General features: G+C 34.2%; 1 protein-coding gene across 6 annotated transcripts in view; it reads right to left on the reverse strand.

Moving 5' to 3' along the window:
- The window catches only part of BBS9 (Bardet-Biedl syndrome 9), a 309,884-nt gene that overhangs the window by 155,238 nt on the left and 138,075 nt on the right, over positions 1 to 16,571 (reverse strand). For 5 of the 6 annotated variants that reach the window (XM_085303707.1, XM_085303713.1, XM_085303722.1 and 2 more), the window contains one exon: positions 13,887 to 14,069. In XM_085303707.1, the coding sequence (XP_085159833.1) occupies positions 13,887 to 14,069 (183 nt within the window). Of the gene's footprint in view, positions 1 to 5,458; positions 5,546 to 13,886; positions 14,070 to 16,571 lie in introns of those variants that run through there. The other variant, XM_085303726.1, reaches the window with a different exon arrangement.

Raw genomic sequence — 16,571 nt, forward strand, 5'->3', positions numbered from 1 at the left:
TAATGTAAGCCTGCTATGACACAATATTATTCCAAAATGGATAAATATAGACATGTTCATAACTATTTKCCCATTAGCTTATTTAATTTCCCTTCAATTAATTCAGTTAAATTTAATTCAATTCAATCTGCTAGTTCCTTTTCAACAAGCCAAGCAAAGTTACAGATGATCATCAAAGAAAAATCTTCAGCATTTCAACTGAAATCCATAAAAGCAAGGAAAAGTGGATTTAAGATAGCCACTTCAAGCTGCACTTACAGTATTTTGCATGCTATCGCACATCACTCTATATTGCAAGGATACTGACTCCAATCCAGGATCAGAATTTAGAGATACAGAAGTATCTCTAAGTACACAGTGCCATCAGCTCCTCTTGTTATAACATCTCCTGCACTGCATCTAGAGTACTTCAACCCAGCATGTTTGGGATCTTTTTGCATAAAATTGTCCAGTAGCTATGTCAATACAGGATAATAATTTGACTCTTGTCCAAATCATCAGAGAACATACAACATAGAAGAACATGTTAAAGTAAAAAGGCAGATGTAAAATTATTTCCTACAGCTCACTGAAAGTTCAATAGAAACTGAAAGCTAGGAAGTCATAATTAGATAGTTTGCACCAGTAGGATTAAATATCTTCTGTACTTTGCAAAAATCATTAAAAATTCTCTGGTAAAAAACTTTTATAAATAGGTTTGGAGATGATCCTTTAAGTTACCGGATCTTTTTACTGCTCAAGGAACAAGTCACAAGTTTATATTTCTAATTTAATTTATAAAATTTGAGTTGAGAAGACTCATTTAATTTCACTTGAACACTAAATATGATTTCTGGGATTTTAAAGCAATAAAAAAGCCTCCATAAAAACCCATCTTATGAGCTTTATGCAGACAGTTGCAAAAAAGGGAAAATAAATCATAAAGGCCCAGAGAAACCAATACTTACAGTTGTGCTTGTTGATAAGTCTCTTCATATGTTTAAAGCCAAGTAAAATTCACACAAAATCCCACACATAAGATTATGTTAGACAGGAAACTGCATCTTCTTGTGGGATTAGACAAACGATGGTACTGTTTAGGAAAGGCGTTGTCAAACTGAGGGATAACCTGGAAAGGGTTTCCAGGAGGGTATGAATACACTACAGGGAGCAAAACTGGAGATACCAACAGAAAGAAGTGGCTGCTGTAAGAGCTTGAAAATATGAGTTAGGCTGACAACGTTCTAGGTAAGGGATGGGACAGACAACAAAGAAACAGAAAGCAGAAGGAAACAAGTGGATGTAGGGAGGCATTCAAAAAGTAAGTTTGAGAACCACAGGTTTATGGAATTAGAACTCCAGCAGAAAATCTAGTTAGCAAGCTACACATTAATACTGGTTGTCCTGAGTGTAAATAGACTATTCTAATGGCGTATCAGTGAAACTTGAACAAGATAGTTCTTAAGTTTTGTTCACCAGCCACGTGATGCAGCATCTTAGGAAGTCTGTCATAAAAAGCATGGGTTTACTTTTAAAATYTTTATCACTCTTTAATAATATTACACCTGTGACAAAAAACATTTTCAGGCTGACTATGAAATAATTTATCCTAGATTGATAGCCAAGACAGTAATCAAAGAATGCCGATGCAATGTGAAACATACTGTAAATACTATGCAACAGTACTGTAAGTCAAATTACAGGAATTCTTACAGCTGTTAACCCAGGAATTTGACTGTMCACATCTTATTTCTTGATTTTAGTCACAATAATGATTTCAACAAGTCTCAAAAATGCTAGAGTATGTGGAAACTCACCTTACTGAAAGACAACTTTGGCCTTCACGCTTATCCAAACCACTCCCCACTCCTCACACACAAGAGATTTCTGTATTTGAAAGCATTGCATAAGCTAATTTACAAGAAACACCATCAATGAATCTTAATACTTTAACAGTGATTAAAGAAATGTTACTGTTACACATACAATTCACCAAACCAGGGCCACTGAATCAGTAGACTCTGATATAAACCATGAGCAAATTTTGCTAGGAATTTGCTGTAATTCCAGTCATTGTGCCCCATATTCTTAAAACATCCTATATTCTATTTGTCTCCTGAATGACAGGTAACAGTCACAGCTGCTAACCATGAAGATGGCATGAAACATTTCTCTGTTCTAGCAGAACTGGAGCTGACAAACTGTTTCCTTGCAGGTGTACCTGAAAAATTGCTATTGAAAATGAACTGATATGCCATTTAGGAGACCACTTGAACACCGTTTGAGTAACACTAGAAGAAAAAACAAGTGAGTAGACTTTATCTATGTCTATACAGCACTGTCTAATTCTAGGAAAATAACGCAATAAAGTATTTCCAAAGTCTTAATATATGAACTTTGAACACAAAGCCTCCTGAAACAATGTATTTTTTAAGATTTAATTGGAGAACAACCCCTGTTGCAACAGAAAAACAGTTTTTCTACCTCACAGTGCTTTAAAAATGCCTGACTGAAAAATTCTTCTAGAACTCTTTAGAATTCACTTTGGTAAAAATTAATAATAGTACTAAAAAGACATCACAGGCATGGATGACATGGAACATATAAAATCCTACAGAGTAGTGAAATTTGTAGTTTGATGAAAATCCAGATGCATGACTCAAGCTTAAATGCTTTCCAGATCTATTAAATGCTTAAGATGATGTTTATAGCAAACAAACATTAGGAAAAAGAAGCAACTCAGATTCTTGCTATACTCATTCTGCTCTCTCTAACTGTATTTTCATTTAAATCAAATATTATGGATAGTATCTATAATATTATTTACTGATTTGAATTTTATTTCTACAGGCATTTAAAATAATTGAACAAAATTTAAATGCTAACAGGAATTTCCAAACTCATGAAAGTAGCATCAAATTGAGGATACAGTTAAACACCTAAGACAAGGTAAAAGACAGAACTACTGATATCAAGAGAACTAAGAAAATACAGATTCTAGAAGARGAGTTCAAACCAGTACAGATAAATCAATTTCATTTTAATCTGAAAAAAAAAAAAATCAGAAAAGAAAAAACATTCTTTGTCAGGCACCACCTCTGAAGACTCAAATTATCATCAAATACTACATGAAGACATCTAAATCTGATTAAGGATTTGGGCTCACCATACGAAGAAATAGTCATTGCTCCAAAACTTTTCCAATTTACTTATAACACAAGGGAAAAAAGATGAATATAACAAACAGGGCAGTACAAGGCAAAAATGAGACAACTCTGATCACAACATGCCATCTCCTGAACAATCGAGCTCTTCAGACATCATGATACAACATTTATTTATGGTAGAAAAGATTAAGGAATCTAAGACCAATAAATAGAATAGTATARAAAGCAATCAAGACTGATGGAGGAAGCTGCACAAGATCTCTTCTTTACAGTATTTGTTCAATTAGTCCAAGCCTCTGATTATAGCGCAATAGATCTGTGTAGAGTTATTAAGTAATAATTACTCATTATTTTCAAGTTACTTTAAAGGACCTAATTCAAATTGTAATACCTCAAATTCTGAGGCCGTGGATTGTGATTTAGTCAGAAAAAAAAAACCCTATGTAAATAGGCTTTAAAAAAATCCATCACAAATATACTTGTTATTTCTGCACTGCTGTGCTGTAATTGCCAATGACAACAGAAATAGCATCTTTATCTGTACAGTGTGGAAACACTTGCTTAATAGAACTCTTGCAGCACAAACACCACTCTACAAGAACTGCTCATTTTAAGTTCTTCTTAGTAAATATATAATGTACCTTATGGCAGCTTCACACAGCAGAATACAGGATATAAATGTGTATCACAGATACTTTCCTGAGAAACATGCTTTCTATTCAAAACTTTATTTTTGTTCTGGTATTTTTGTCCTCTAAAGTACAATTCACAACTACTGAACTCCTTCACACTAAATATAAGACTAACTGTGTTTTCTTTGGTTTCTATTCTATGAATACACATTTTTTTAAACATGATTTACCAAAGCATCTTTGCATAATGTCTTCAAATATGGGAAGAAGGCTGAAAGTGCCTTTGACTTGGGAACTAAAATAGTATTTTTAAAACTATCTTAGAGAAGATGCAATATTTACCTTTAATGAACAGTGTTCCTAAGCTAATACTTTACCAGCAATGATCTGGGAAAATAATATTGCACCAAAAGGGAATTACAAAAAGATATATTAAAACTGCTTGTGGAACAGCCCTTCTTCAGGAATTCAAAAGACCATCTGAAGCACACCAAATAATAGGTGTTCTAGGAGTCTAGCAAATTGAGGGTGACTAAAAGATTCTGTATGTTGCATTCTATTATGATKACAATTATAATCACTCAAGATTTAAAAATGTTTAAGTACAATTGTCAAAAAAGTCCCATTCACAGAAAAAAATTATGATTATTAGCTGTTGTAAGGTTTTAGTGTACTAATGAAACAACCAGTAATAGGATCAGAGAGTATATCATTTATATGATAGCAGATCTCTCTTCTAGGAGAGGATTTCATTCGTATTTCTAAAGTTGATTAATTCTCTTTCATGCTTTGGCTTGCTTTCATGTTCTTAGGAAAATGCATGCTTTACTGAAACATGATAAATCAAGATGAGTATAGATGGTGAATTCATTAGGTATTCCATTAAAATTGAAGCTATCTCTGATTATTGTACTCAAACTTGCATGTGGGCTGCCTCCTTCAGGATGGGACGTTCTTTTCCATCCACACAGAAAGACTTCCAAAATTAGCTGGAGGTATGTTAGGTCAGAATTAAAATAGAACTGGATCACTTTTCTTCTTGACAAGCAGTGTATCTATATCGCCCTATTTCCCTTTCATATTGTCCCACATATTCTAAAATGAGATCAGAATGTATCCTAACAACTGTTTTTTATTGTCTTACTTTTGGTCAAAGGTAAGAATTATGAAGAACTCTGAGGCAGAGTTTGTTTGTAAAAGAAAAGAAGGTATGTCTTTTAAGAAAATCAACTCTGAATATCTATCTGTACAATTACACCTCTAGTAATGGTTGTTTGTCATACATACACATCATGGGTTTCTGCAGAGGCCACTACTGATTCAGTTTATGAATTTTTTAGGTATTTTTGTCATCTTAATCTTCTGTTTTGGAATTTGACTCCTTACAACCATTGATCCTTTTCTGGGAACTAATGAAAGAAACATTTGTATTCACTGCATGAATGGAGTGGTTTGGCTTCTTTGTAGCCAGCTTCAGAAGTATGTGGTTCTGCTTTTTAGCACTGAAATCATCTAACACTTCATCTATCTTTTCCTCAAAAACTTTTCACCAGTAAAGTCAGCTAAACTGAGGTGCTGTTTTGGGTTTTGCAGATGCTGTCAAAGCTGTCTGCAAGCATGCAAACACATCAGGAGTCATGGATCTTGCTGAAGAATGCTATACATTCACTAGTGGGTCTGCCATAAACAAGGTCTGCAAGTTCAGTAAGGTTCAACAAGGCTATTTTTGGATCTGGAGAAGAGAGCTTGAACCATGTTATACTTGCTCTGGAGAAAAAAGCAGAGAAAATATACGTTTAATATATCTTTCTGAGGCATCTCACTGCATCTCAGCACACTTCTTATTTTCATATCAGTGATATCCTTGGGGAAGGACTTCCTTTTTTTTATCTTATTATAACATGATAAGGAAGCCTGACAAGTGAGCTTGTGTTTCTGAAAACTGCAAAATATGGAACCCCACCCACTCAAATATCTTAGCTCTGAAACAAACATAACCTGATAGCAAGTTTACTGTTTCCTATTTGAATTCTCATGGCCCCTCAGATCCRCTCTGTAAACTCACTTCGATAGCTTCAATTTGTGGAAGGTGTATTCTCACAAAATGAAACGATGAAGACAAAAAGAGTAACAGCAAACCAGATTTGCATGGTTTACTCAAATATCTGATTTTTAAGTTCATACCAGAACTAAGTTTTTGTTTATTGAGAGCTTGAGGAACAATCATGAACGCCTCCACTGTTTGTATGACCTTGTCTTATCAATAATCTTCTGTTTTATGTTTGAGGAATCAAGATTAGATTTTGAGTATATCAAAGTCTCACTTCATTGAAAAAGCCTGAAGATGATGGCTGAAACAGACTATAGCATGCTATTTGCAGTCTTCAGATTCCTTCAATCTGAACTGGACTGTCACTATAATCCAAACATAAAGTGATCATACCACTACCTGGGCAGATACAAGACAATTTTCTCAGATTCTTAATTTAAGAAATTAAGACAAAGAAGTTCACTATCCACTAAAAAGAAAGAGACTTCCATCTGTAAAAATGGCTAGTCTGTAAAATCATGCYAAAAAAAAAGCCAGCAATTATGTCCGGGATCTTTTAACAAGACGAAATACTTGTATCTTATCACGCTGTTCAACGGTATCTTTGTAAATTGCAGTAGACAGATTTTACAGTACCAAAACATGTAAATAGTTCAAATGCCTGTCCTTACTAAGTGGGAAAAATAACTAGAAAGCTTTTATAGCTATAGGTTACCTTGCAACCAAAACCAAGTGGCAGTGGTATTACTGCTTTTGGTTCTAAAGTTGTTGATAGGGTTTTTTTTTGTTCTAAACTGAAATTGTAATGGTGCCAAAATAGAATGATTTGATGATCAGGTCTTGACAGACATTTCTGACTGTGTTAGACATTTGAGGGAAATGACATATCTATTTAGCTGCATACTATTAAATCATATGTTTGCTAAAAATCTAGAGCTTCATAAAACCATTGGGAGTATCTCCTCCTTATTTTATCAGGCAAAGGCATGACAYATTGTTGGCTTTATTTAAGGAGATACTAACATAGCATTGCACTATTTGGAATAAAAGAATCTCAGCTTTGATCTGGAGTGAGACAACGAAAAAATAAAATAAATATTTAATATGCAACATCTTAGTCCGTAAACCTTGTCCTAACATGCAATGTGAAAATGTTACACTAAAGATACTGAAACTGATAAATTTTTAAAATATTGATATTTTTAAAATATCAAGTAGCTCTAGTGCATTTTTTCAATCTATTATAATCTGATTATATTTTTAGAACAGTAGTAACATACTTTTCATTAGAGACCAGCTTTATYGACATAGCAAGGGTCTGTACATTTTCAATCAGGACATCATATCAAGAGAATTCTCCACTGATATTCAGCCTTCTTGAAAGAAACGACCCAAAACAAAGATACGCTGATGATATATCAAGTGTTAACACTTCTTCATGAACAACATTGCCATAATCATTGTAATGCATCACTCTTGTCATTAAGCAGTTTAAATGACAACTGATCTGAACTCCTGGTATGCAGCATATATATTCGGTAATTACTAAATTACCAGACTAAAATATTTTAGCTTCTCTTTGTACCTGAACTAGATGGATTACACATCTTTAACAAAGAGAAAGTTCAGAGGTGCCCCACCACAATATTACATAGAGAAAGATTTCTGATAACATAAGCTTGTTTAATCAAGCTAACAAAGGGTATGTTTCTCATGACAACTCTAGCACTTTGTAAGATACCCAAGTTAGTTTTAAAGSAGGTTACATAGATGCTGGAGGCAAACTAATCACATCAAAACAGAGACCTGCCTTGACTAATTTACACTGACAAATAAGATCCCTGAGCAGGCTTCCACTCATGCAGAGATAGCCTATCAGACATTATCTTGTACCTCTGTAATGCTGGTAGAATTAAGCTGAAAGCGCAAGTTAGGTAAAATTAATTCTGAAAATAAAAATAAATAAATAAATACACCTAACCAACAGATATGACAGACTCTTCATTAGTACAATGTTTATACCAAGACTGAATGTTTGTTCTGGGCTTGATACAACTCCTAAGACTTGGGATTTGTATATAATGATCCTTTTAGGCCTAAAATTTAAACAATTTATAATGCATATCACATTAATTTTTTGCTGTATATTTTTACTTAATTTTATTCAAACTTGAAGAAGGAAAAAAGTCCACACAAAAGTCTATACCAAACAAGATTTTTTTCCTCTGAAAATAGTACACTTCCCAGCCACCAGAAAAAAATAATTTTTTTTAATTAAAGAAAGAGCTTATGTGCCTGCCTCACCAACCACAGTAAAAATTGCAAATGATGAAATAGATCTGAAAATATCATTGGATGTAGCTCCTGGAATGTAGGGCTTCCTCTGCTAGTCCTTTAAAGCAGGAAGCATCAAATGAAAATATACTAATTTATGGTTTTTTAGTAATACATAATAGATTTAACAGACCACAGTAAGCTTTTCTTCTCAGCCCAGCAAAAGATTTGGATCTCTCTATGCTATCCATAGAATTCACTATTAAAAATCATGTGAATTCAGCTACAAACAAAAATCATTAGAAAAAACTATATTTTACCTCCAGCTGAAAGCAACTTGTTATGCTTACTATCACGTACTGTTTTTTCACTAAACAAAATTAACTGCAGGAAGACAATGATTCACAAACATTAAGAGGAACTGTTTGATAGTGCTTAAAGAAATGGTTGAACTACCACTTCACAATTCAGATTCCCTCTCTCCCCCAATTACTTACCACAGACATTCAWTCTTTTATTTCTAACAGTAATAAAATTAACAAGCAATCAGTTTGAAATCTTATTTCTAAAGGATTATCAGCAAAGTAACAATGGTTACACATCAAGCAAGTTATCTCTGTACAACCACATGTCCTTCTCTTCACCTGCACTAATCATTTCTGCTCTACCCTGGCCCTCTTGAAAACAGGCTGGCAGACTATTCTGCTGAGCTCTTTGCCTCCTAACTTGTGAACAACAAAACCAAAAAAGGCCAGAACTTGAGCAATGCCMTCACTTCACTTACTCCAGAGCACAATCACACGTATATGCGTGAGCAAAGGACATTTGACAGGTTCTAGCACCATTACTTCATTTTTAACTTCCTTCTCTACTCACCAAGACTCTCCCTGCCCAGGGAGGAGTGGGAAGTCTCATTCCTTCTGCACAAATTTTCCCTCATTTGAGAATTTTATAAATGTCCTGAACTAAAACTAAGCTGCAGACTGRGGCTGATCTTATTTCCATTCACTGAAAATGATGATGTTTTTTACCTAAAAGAGAAAGAGCTTTACGCTTTTCATTTAGGGGATTAATGGTTCAAAAGTCACTAGTGTTTTCTCTCCCCTTTTATTGGGCTTAGATGCTTTATTGTACTGGAATAATCTTTCTGAACGATTCAGTTGTATGGCTTTGCCTCAAATAGGAGAAAGGCTTTCTATTTGGTAGTATTGGTTTTTGAAAAAAAGATAGCCAATAATATTTAAAATATTTTTTCCTAACTGGAAAAAAAAGACATAATATTTCATGTGTGTCTGCCTCTAAAACCAYTCACTTTCAGCTGCTCCACTTCTTTTCTGGAAAGAAGAAAGGAAAAAGAAAAAACCCTTATCTGCCATAAGATTGTTTGTTCAGGAAAGTAAAGAACAAGATAGAATTGTAAGGATATAATCTGCCTAGCTCCAAATTACCACTTATCACTGCCTTGTGGCTTTCTTTTTTCTTTCTTTTTTCTTTCTTTTTTTAAGAGAAATAGAAAAAGTATTTACAAAACACCAAAAAGACATACAATTTAAAATATTTCAGTCTATTTTAAAATATTGTTCAGTATCTCACATATTTAGACTTTTGCATTTAAAAAGCAACTAAGACAAAAACAGAATAGAAAATGAGACAACTTAAAGACTAATTCCAGATTTATTTTACTGTGATTAAGACAMACACTGGACTATAGTCTCTAATTAATTATACAGAATTACTTATGGTGACAATTTCTAATAAATTCTAAGCATTATGGCTCATGCAAACTACTCTCCTCAGAGGTGTAACTATTAACTTAAAGCTTCAAAGATGGTAAACATTAATAGAAAGATTCAAGAGAATTTGKATACTGTTAGCCTTAAGAGAATTAAACTTTCTGAAATTAAAGAATGAAATTTATTCTTAATCTTGAGAATTTCCGGTCAGTAAAGGATTCGTACCACAAAATAGCATTTTTTATGCTATGCAAAAACATCTACAATAAAACCTATCTGCTGTCATGCATAACACCTAGCAATCATGCATAAAACCCAGCAGAGTATCCACCTTTCCCCGATTACSAGTCTTTACTTTTTCTCAAGATTTACATTCAGACCTTCTCAAAGAAATCACAAGCACTTTTGATACTAATTCCTGCAACTCTTGTTAGGCACTTAGTTATTTTCTTCTCACATCATCTCTTTTTCACCATTACCTTAAAGTATATTCTTCCACGCTACGTATCAACACTGTGAAGAAGTAAAATTATAGTCATTAACTTAAGTTTATTACACTAAATCATATGATCATTTAAGAATATATATTTTATTCTCTGGTATTTTTCCCTCCAATTTAAAACTGTAATATGAAAGTAAGACAAAATACAGAAACCTACTTGGTTATTATGATTCCAAACATAAATAAAAGCAGATTAAAACATGCTTTCTCAGTGCCTGTTTATAGAGACTAAAAACTGTAACAACAAACTATAACAACACATATGTGACTACAGCAAGAAAGGGATGCTTCTGAGCAATGAAAAGCCTGCATGTCATTATTCAGTAACATCACAAGAGCTATGAAAATATTTATTTTTCCATGAAGTTGCTATAGATGGCTATACTGCTGAGGCCCACCATCAATCCTAAAATTAAAATGTTAATACTGACAGACATTTTCCCCCTTTGTAATATTTTAAACAAAGAAAGCATAAAYAGCTTTAATGATCAGACATCTGAGTCATCACTCAATCCAGACACCGCGCAACCATTATATCAAAACTATCCTGTGTAGCATGGACTCTTTGAATACTCTAAATTAGCCTGAATAAATTCCTTCCCTTCCCAAAAGGATTTCCTATTGTAAACATACGCTCTATCACAAACTCAGCATTTTTTTGAATTTCTTTTTCCATCTATGTAGCTCAGCTTGGTACAGCATAATCACTGAAAAATAACATTTAATATGTTCCTTTTTTCATTTTCCATATTTTATCGTACTTCAAATTGTTGTCATCCCCTGTTATAAGCTAATAATAAAACTGCTATGCTTGCAAAATAGTCACCAATTTCCTGAAAAAAAGGAATCACTTTATAAAATGTCTGATAAGTCATTAACATTATTACAGCTAGCAAAGACTTTTTTTTTTATTTTACTCCAAAATAGTTTTCTCCCATATACTTCCAGAAACAACAGAAAAAAACATTGGAAGTCAAAATGGTGTRTATTTTACAGTATAGTTTGCATGAAAATAGATTTTCACTATAACACTATGTTCTGAAATATTGACAATACCTACTTCTACTTTATCTATAGATCTCATTCAATTTCTGGCATTGCAGACTATGTAGAATTCATGAACTGTATGAAAGAATCACTGAAGAAATTCCCCCCCCCTCCCTTTCCAGTATTTAACAGCAGCCACTCTTTTAGTCTGTTTAGCCAAAGAAACATTAAAGTGTTAATTAGAAGCTTACTGTTAGAAATAAAGTATTTGATGCCAAATATCTATTATTCCCATGATACATGTAAGCTGTTAGAAAACATAATGACTGTTACGAATTGGAAGGGAAAAATGAAAAGCTTTTTCAAAAATCTAAAGATCCTTTGTCACCAAAATACAAGAGAAAATCCCAAGACTTCAGTCACTTGTTTTGAAAGCTTTTGAAAGCAGTATTCCTATTGCTATATCTTTGTAGGCAAGAAAACCRGATTTTATATGGTCTTAAACAAAAGTTTAAGCAACAGAAACCATTTAGCAGTATGAGAGAAATTTGGTGACAACAGAAACGCAGAACATGACTTTTCTATTTGGTAAAATCTAACCGGAGTGATTGCCAGCTCTAGAAAACAAGATGCAATCTGTTCTAAATGGAATGGCACGTATGAGAATAATGTTGATGTTACGGTTAGAGAAGCATTTCTTTTTACGGTAACAGTATATTCTAAACACTTCCCTTTTATTAAAAAAACACTTTCAGAGGTTAATGTTCACATGGCAGAAAATATTCTGGAGAGGTACACTGCATCCAAACTGTCTTCTAACACATTCCATCCAAATAAAAATACAACAAACCATTGTGCAGAATTGTTTGAARAGTAAATAAAAATTCTTGAGAGCACTTTCTTTCACCACAGTTCCACTCAACTGCTTTTGAGGAAACCTGAACACTAGCTGGGAGCTTCTGTCTGTAAATACCATCGGTATGTCAGAAGATTCCTCCCTGCCCTCCCCCTCGCCTCACTAAACCTCTCCTTAAATTACATTCAGATTTCTGCAGTACCATAATAACTTCAATATGGCATGTATTTCAATATTTTGTAAAGGTTTTGTTTCCATTTCCACCTCCAGTTATTGCAGGTTTACATTTTTCATCCTAGCTGCTCTGCAGGATGCACGTCCTTACAATATTTATATGAGATGTCTTACAGTTTAACATGCAATACTGTGAACTACTATATCAAAGCCACATTGAGATATATATTAAAGCGGTATCTTGTATTATAGGACATGCAACAGACTTCATGTTGTATCAGAACAAGTGTCAAAGCAATGCAATTCCTGATGGCAAAATAAAAGTGAGTCATGTAAAAAAAAAAAAATGGTTGTTTGGACTTTTAGGAGATACCTATGAACCTTCTTTCAATTCCATTCATGTGAAAGCATACTCCTCAGTTACTCAGTTTGATTCTCAAGTTTTAAATGAGCCAAAAATCTAAAGCAAATCTCATTCAAGCTGTTTTCCTTTGCCTGCTATGGGTCAAAATCATGTAAGACACCTTTTTCCCCAGCTGAAACTGTAGATGATCTTACGTTGAGTTGAAACCTAGTAGAGGCTTTCTAAAATTGCCACGAAACATTCCAGGTGTTCTGGTATGTATTGAAATCTGGATTTGCTATACATTGCAAAAACAAAAGGAAGAGTATGAAAATTAAAGGGTATTCAGGGTCTGTTTGTTATTAGTTCATATTGTGGCACACTGTCTCTAAATACTTTAGTCYTAAATCCAGTGAACAAGTTGGACTTGAAACTAACTGGAGATTCATTGTAGTTTTTATAAACTCAGAACATTCCTTAACTGTTCTAAAGCAGTATAGTTTAACCAGGGCCCTCAATTCAGGATGGAATACAGCATTGTCTTTCTTTACAAACTGTTCTCCAAATTTTGCACATACTCTCCCACACTCATTAAATCAGAGCAGAACTTGCAAGATATGTACACAATGTAAGACCATACAGAGCATGGTTGGGAGAATATTAGCATGTTATCTATTCACAGTATTTTCTTTGCATAACTTCCATCCACCATAAAAACTAATGTGCAAACACTGAAGACAGTGTGTGGCAGAAGCTTAATTAACAGGTTCAATATATTATATTACTATGAATATATGTCTATATATTATAGTGTCTATACACCATGTGTATTATATAGTGTTTTATATTAGTGTCTTTAACAAAAATTGGAACTACTCTGCTAGTGATAACACTCAGACAGCAGTTAAAACCAGCTAAACTTTTTTAGTGACATACTTCTGTTTGGCTTGATAAGCAAGGATTGGCTAACTGGAAGATAACTGGTACAAGACGTCTTCAGAYGAACCATCCTGAGATTTCACAGAAAAACAGGAGTAGGTTAATGTAGTTTACATMAAACACCTACTTAGTAAGCCTAACAAATCCCTTCAAAGAACAGCCTTCAACAGAGTAAATGTGAAACATGTAAATTTAAGAGCTTAAATTATCTTAAATGAGCATTTTCCCAGTAACTTCTACAGATTCTTACCAGCTCTTGCGTATCTTGTGCTAATGGCAAAAACGTAGCTTCCAGAATAGCAACTTGATCAGTGCTGAGCTTCTGCCACAGACTAATCAGCATAACCACTAGATGGGTGGCACTTTTCAACTTTGTAAATGCCTGGAACAGATTGGCTTGGTTTTCCTCTGCTGCATCTGCTAGAGCTATTACCTGCAAAAATTACAAACTTCTGTTAGGTATAATTTTACCATCCTTGAACACTTAACACAAACTGCATTTGGCAAACACTTGTTTTCCTTTAGAAGATCCTGACAAATTCTGTTTTCTATAAACACAAACCACAAAGACTATTAAATGAGTTATTATTTATCTAGACTTTTCTTTTGCCTACACAAAGTAATTTCAAGTCCACTCGGCAATAGAATTAATCTATTACTACAATCAGTGTAAAAAGGATTCTGCTTAGTGCATATTCTATAAGGCATTTCTCAAATTGATCTTCATCATAGAACATATCGTGTGATAACAAACTGTAACTTTCATTTTTATGTCACACATGATGATAATCCCTGTATGACCAGCAAGCCTGTTGTATTAATCAAAAGCAATACATTGATTTTATTGCATTAAAAATATCATTTATAATTATTTCCATGTGAATATAACTGCCATCTGCTATTTTATTAACTCTCAGGTCTCTCTGTGTTTTGCACTAGTTGCTTCAGCAYTTAAGCCAAACGTAAACATGAATCATGTTTATGAGGTCAATACCACTTTAACATAACTGCTGGACATTATGAAAGAATTTCCAAAATAAAATAAAAATAGCAGATTCACTTCTCGTGAGATGATAGGATATGTCTACTGAGTGCTTCAAGATGGTGAAAAAACAGGAAAGCTATTATCTGATATTTTACTCAATTCAGAAATACCTTTTCATTATAGACAATATTGTCCACTCACAGCAATATAAAAAGGACATTTGAAAAAAAATCCTATAAATTCTTTCCTTCTTGAGATAAAATGTTCAGACATTTTCCATCACTGACAAAAAGTGAAGATGACAGTGACTTCCATATTCACTTGTTCTTATTTCAATAGGCCTACAATAGATTTTCCATGCTACTCACACTGAATTATTTTATCGAAAAGAAAGGAACAAAAGTTAGTGAATCATAGTAGGGTCTGACCACAACTTACAACTTGTTCTCATTAATGCCACTACATCTTCTTGTAACCTAAATAATACTTGGCTTGTAGCAGCGCTGATCGTCTTCATTGTCTTTTAAATCAACACAAAACACTTCCCTTAACCACTTTCTCCTTCTGTTTATTTTTCTACAAAATGGGGTAATAGGTACTTGACTAGAGTTGTGAAAGGCCTTACAAAAATGCAGTTAATGTGTAATTAGTATTACAACAGAACTTACAAAGTAAAGCTTGCAGAGCTTCATCCATTAACATTTGGCAACAGCATGAAAATGAAAATACAATACAATGCATCTTCAGTCTGGAAACAAAGCCAACCAGCTGTTAGCATTTGGTGAAGGAAAACTAATTTTAATCTGCAACACTGGCATTAGAGATGCGTGTGTATTCCCTCCAGGTTCCCATGTGACTGGGAAGATAAAGACACAGAGACTTTTAGGGAACCATAAATATGAGGCCCTTTTTTCAAACAAAAAGTGTTGATAGCTTTTGTTTTAGRTTTTAAAATGTAGTATTTCCCAATAAAACAGAGAAGCCACAGAGCACCTCTGAGTCCAAACACTGCATCTATGAGAGCCAAGTAACAAAAGAAAGGCCCAGTTAAACTGACTAAGGAATCGGTCCAGAAATCAGTGAGAAATTAATCCCAAAGAGCGAAAGCTGACATAACATGCTTTGAAACTGGTTACAGGAAAGCAACAGGATCACAGGCRTGAGTCAAAGACATGAGACCTGATGTAAACCTGCCTGCATTCAGTTTGCTCATCTCAAAGTCGTGGCATCCTTCATACCTTGTACACTGTGTAAAGTACCATTCCCCCAACTGCAGCGGCTATGCCACGCCGAGGTAGGGATGGCGGAGCTCTACAGCACCCCTCATCAAGTGTCTGTACCCCTTCACTGCATGCACTACGCAGCTTAATCTCTCTGAGAAGACACAAACTACAACAGCAGGCATGTTCTCTCTGCCCTCTAATGGGGGCCTTGGAGAAACTAATTAAGCATCTTTCCTGTTCAATACRCATTTGAGATTTCTGGGAATAGAAGTAGGCTAAGATGAATTTAATACATCGATGACATTCATCAGTATGCACCCTATAATATCATTGCTGGATGGGACAGTGGAATGAATAAATTCAAAAGTTCTTGGAATTTGGAATTAAGCTGTATCCTATTCCGGGTAAGGCTCAGCTAATGACAGAAGGGTTGAAGACACAGGCAAGAGAGATAGCAAACATGACTGTGACAGCTACACGAACTCCATTTATCCAATACAGGTAAAGGAGATCTCCTAGTCTGAGTCACTCAGGGATTCCTAGATGGTCTCTTATTCTGTGCTATACTTAAATTTACTCCATAGTGTATCCTATTGAAGTGTAAATAAAAAGTTATTAACATGATCTTTTACCTTAAGAATCCTCCACTTTAGAATTTGTTTTCCTTCTGTTTTACAACCATGTACAAAGGAGCAGATGCTCATAGTCTATAGATCTAAGTACATAT

This window comes from Rhea americana, unplaced genomic scaffold (assembly GCF_003343005.1).
Source record: "Rhea americana isolate MKP2758 unplaced genomic scaffold, rheAme1 scaffold_100, whole genome shotgun sequence".
Classification (NCBI taxonomy): domain Eukaryota; kingdom Metazoa; phylum Chordata; class Aves; order Rheiformes; family Rheidae; genus Rhea; species Rhea americana.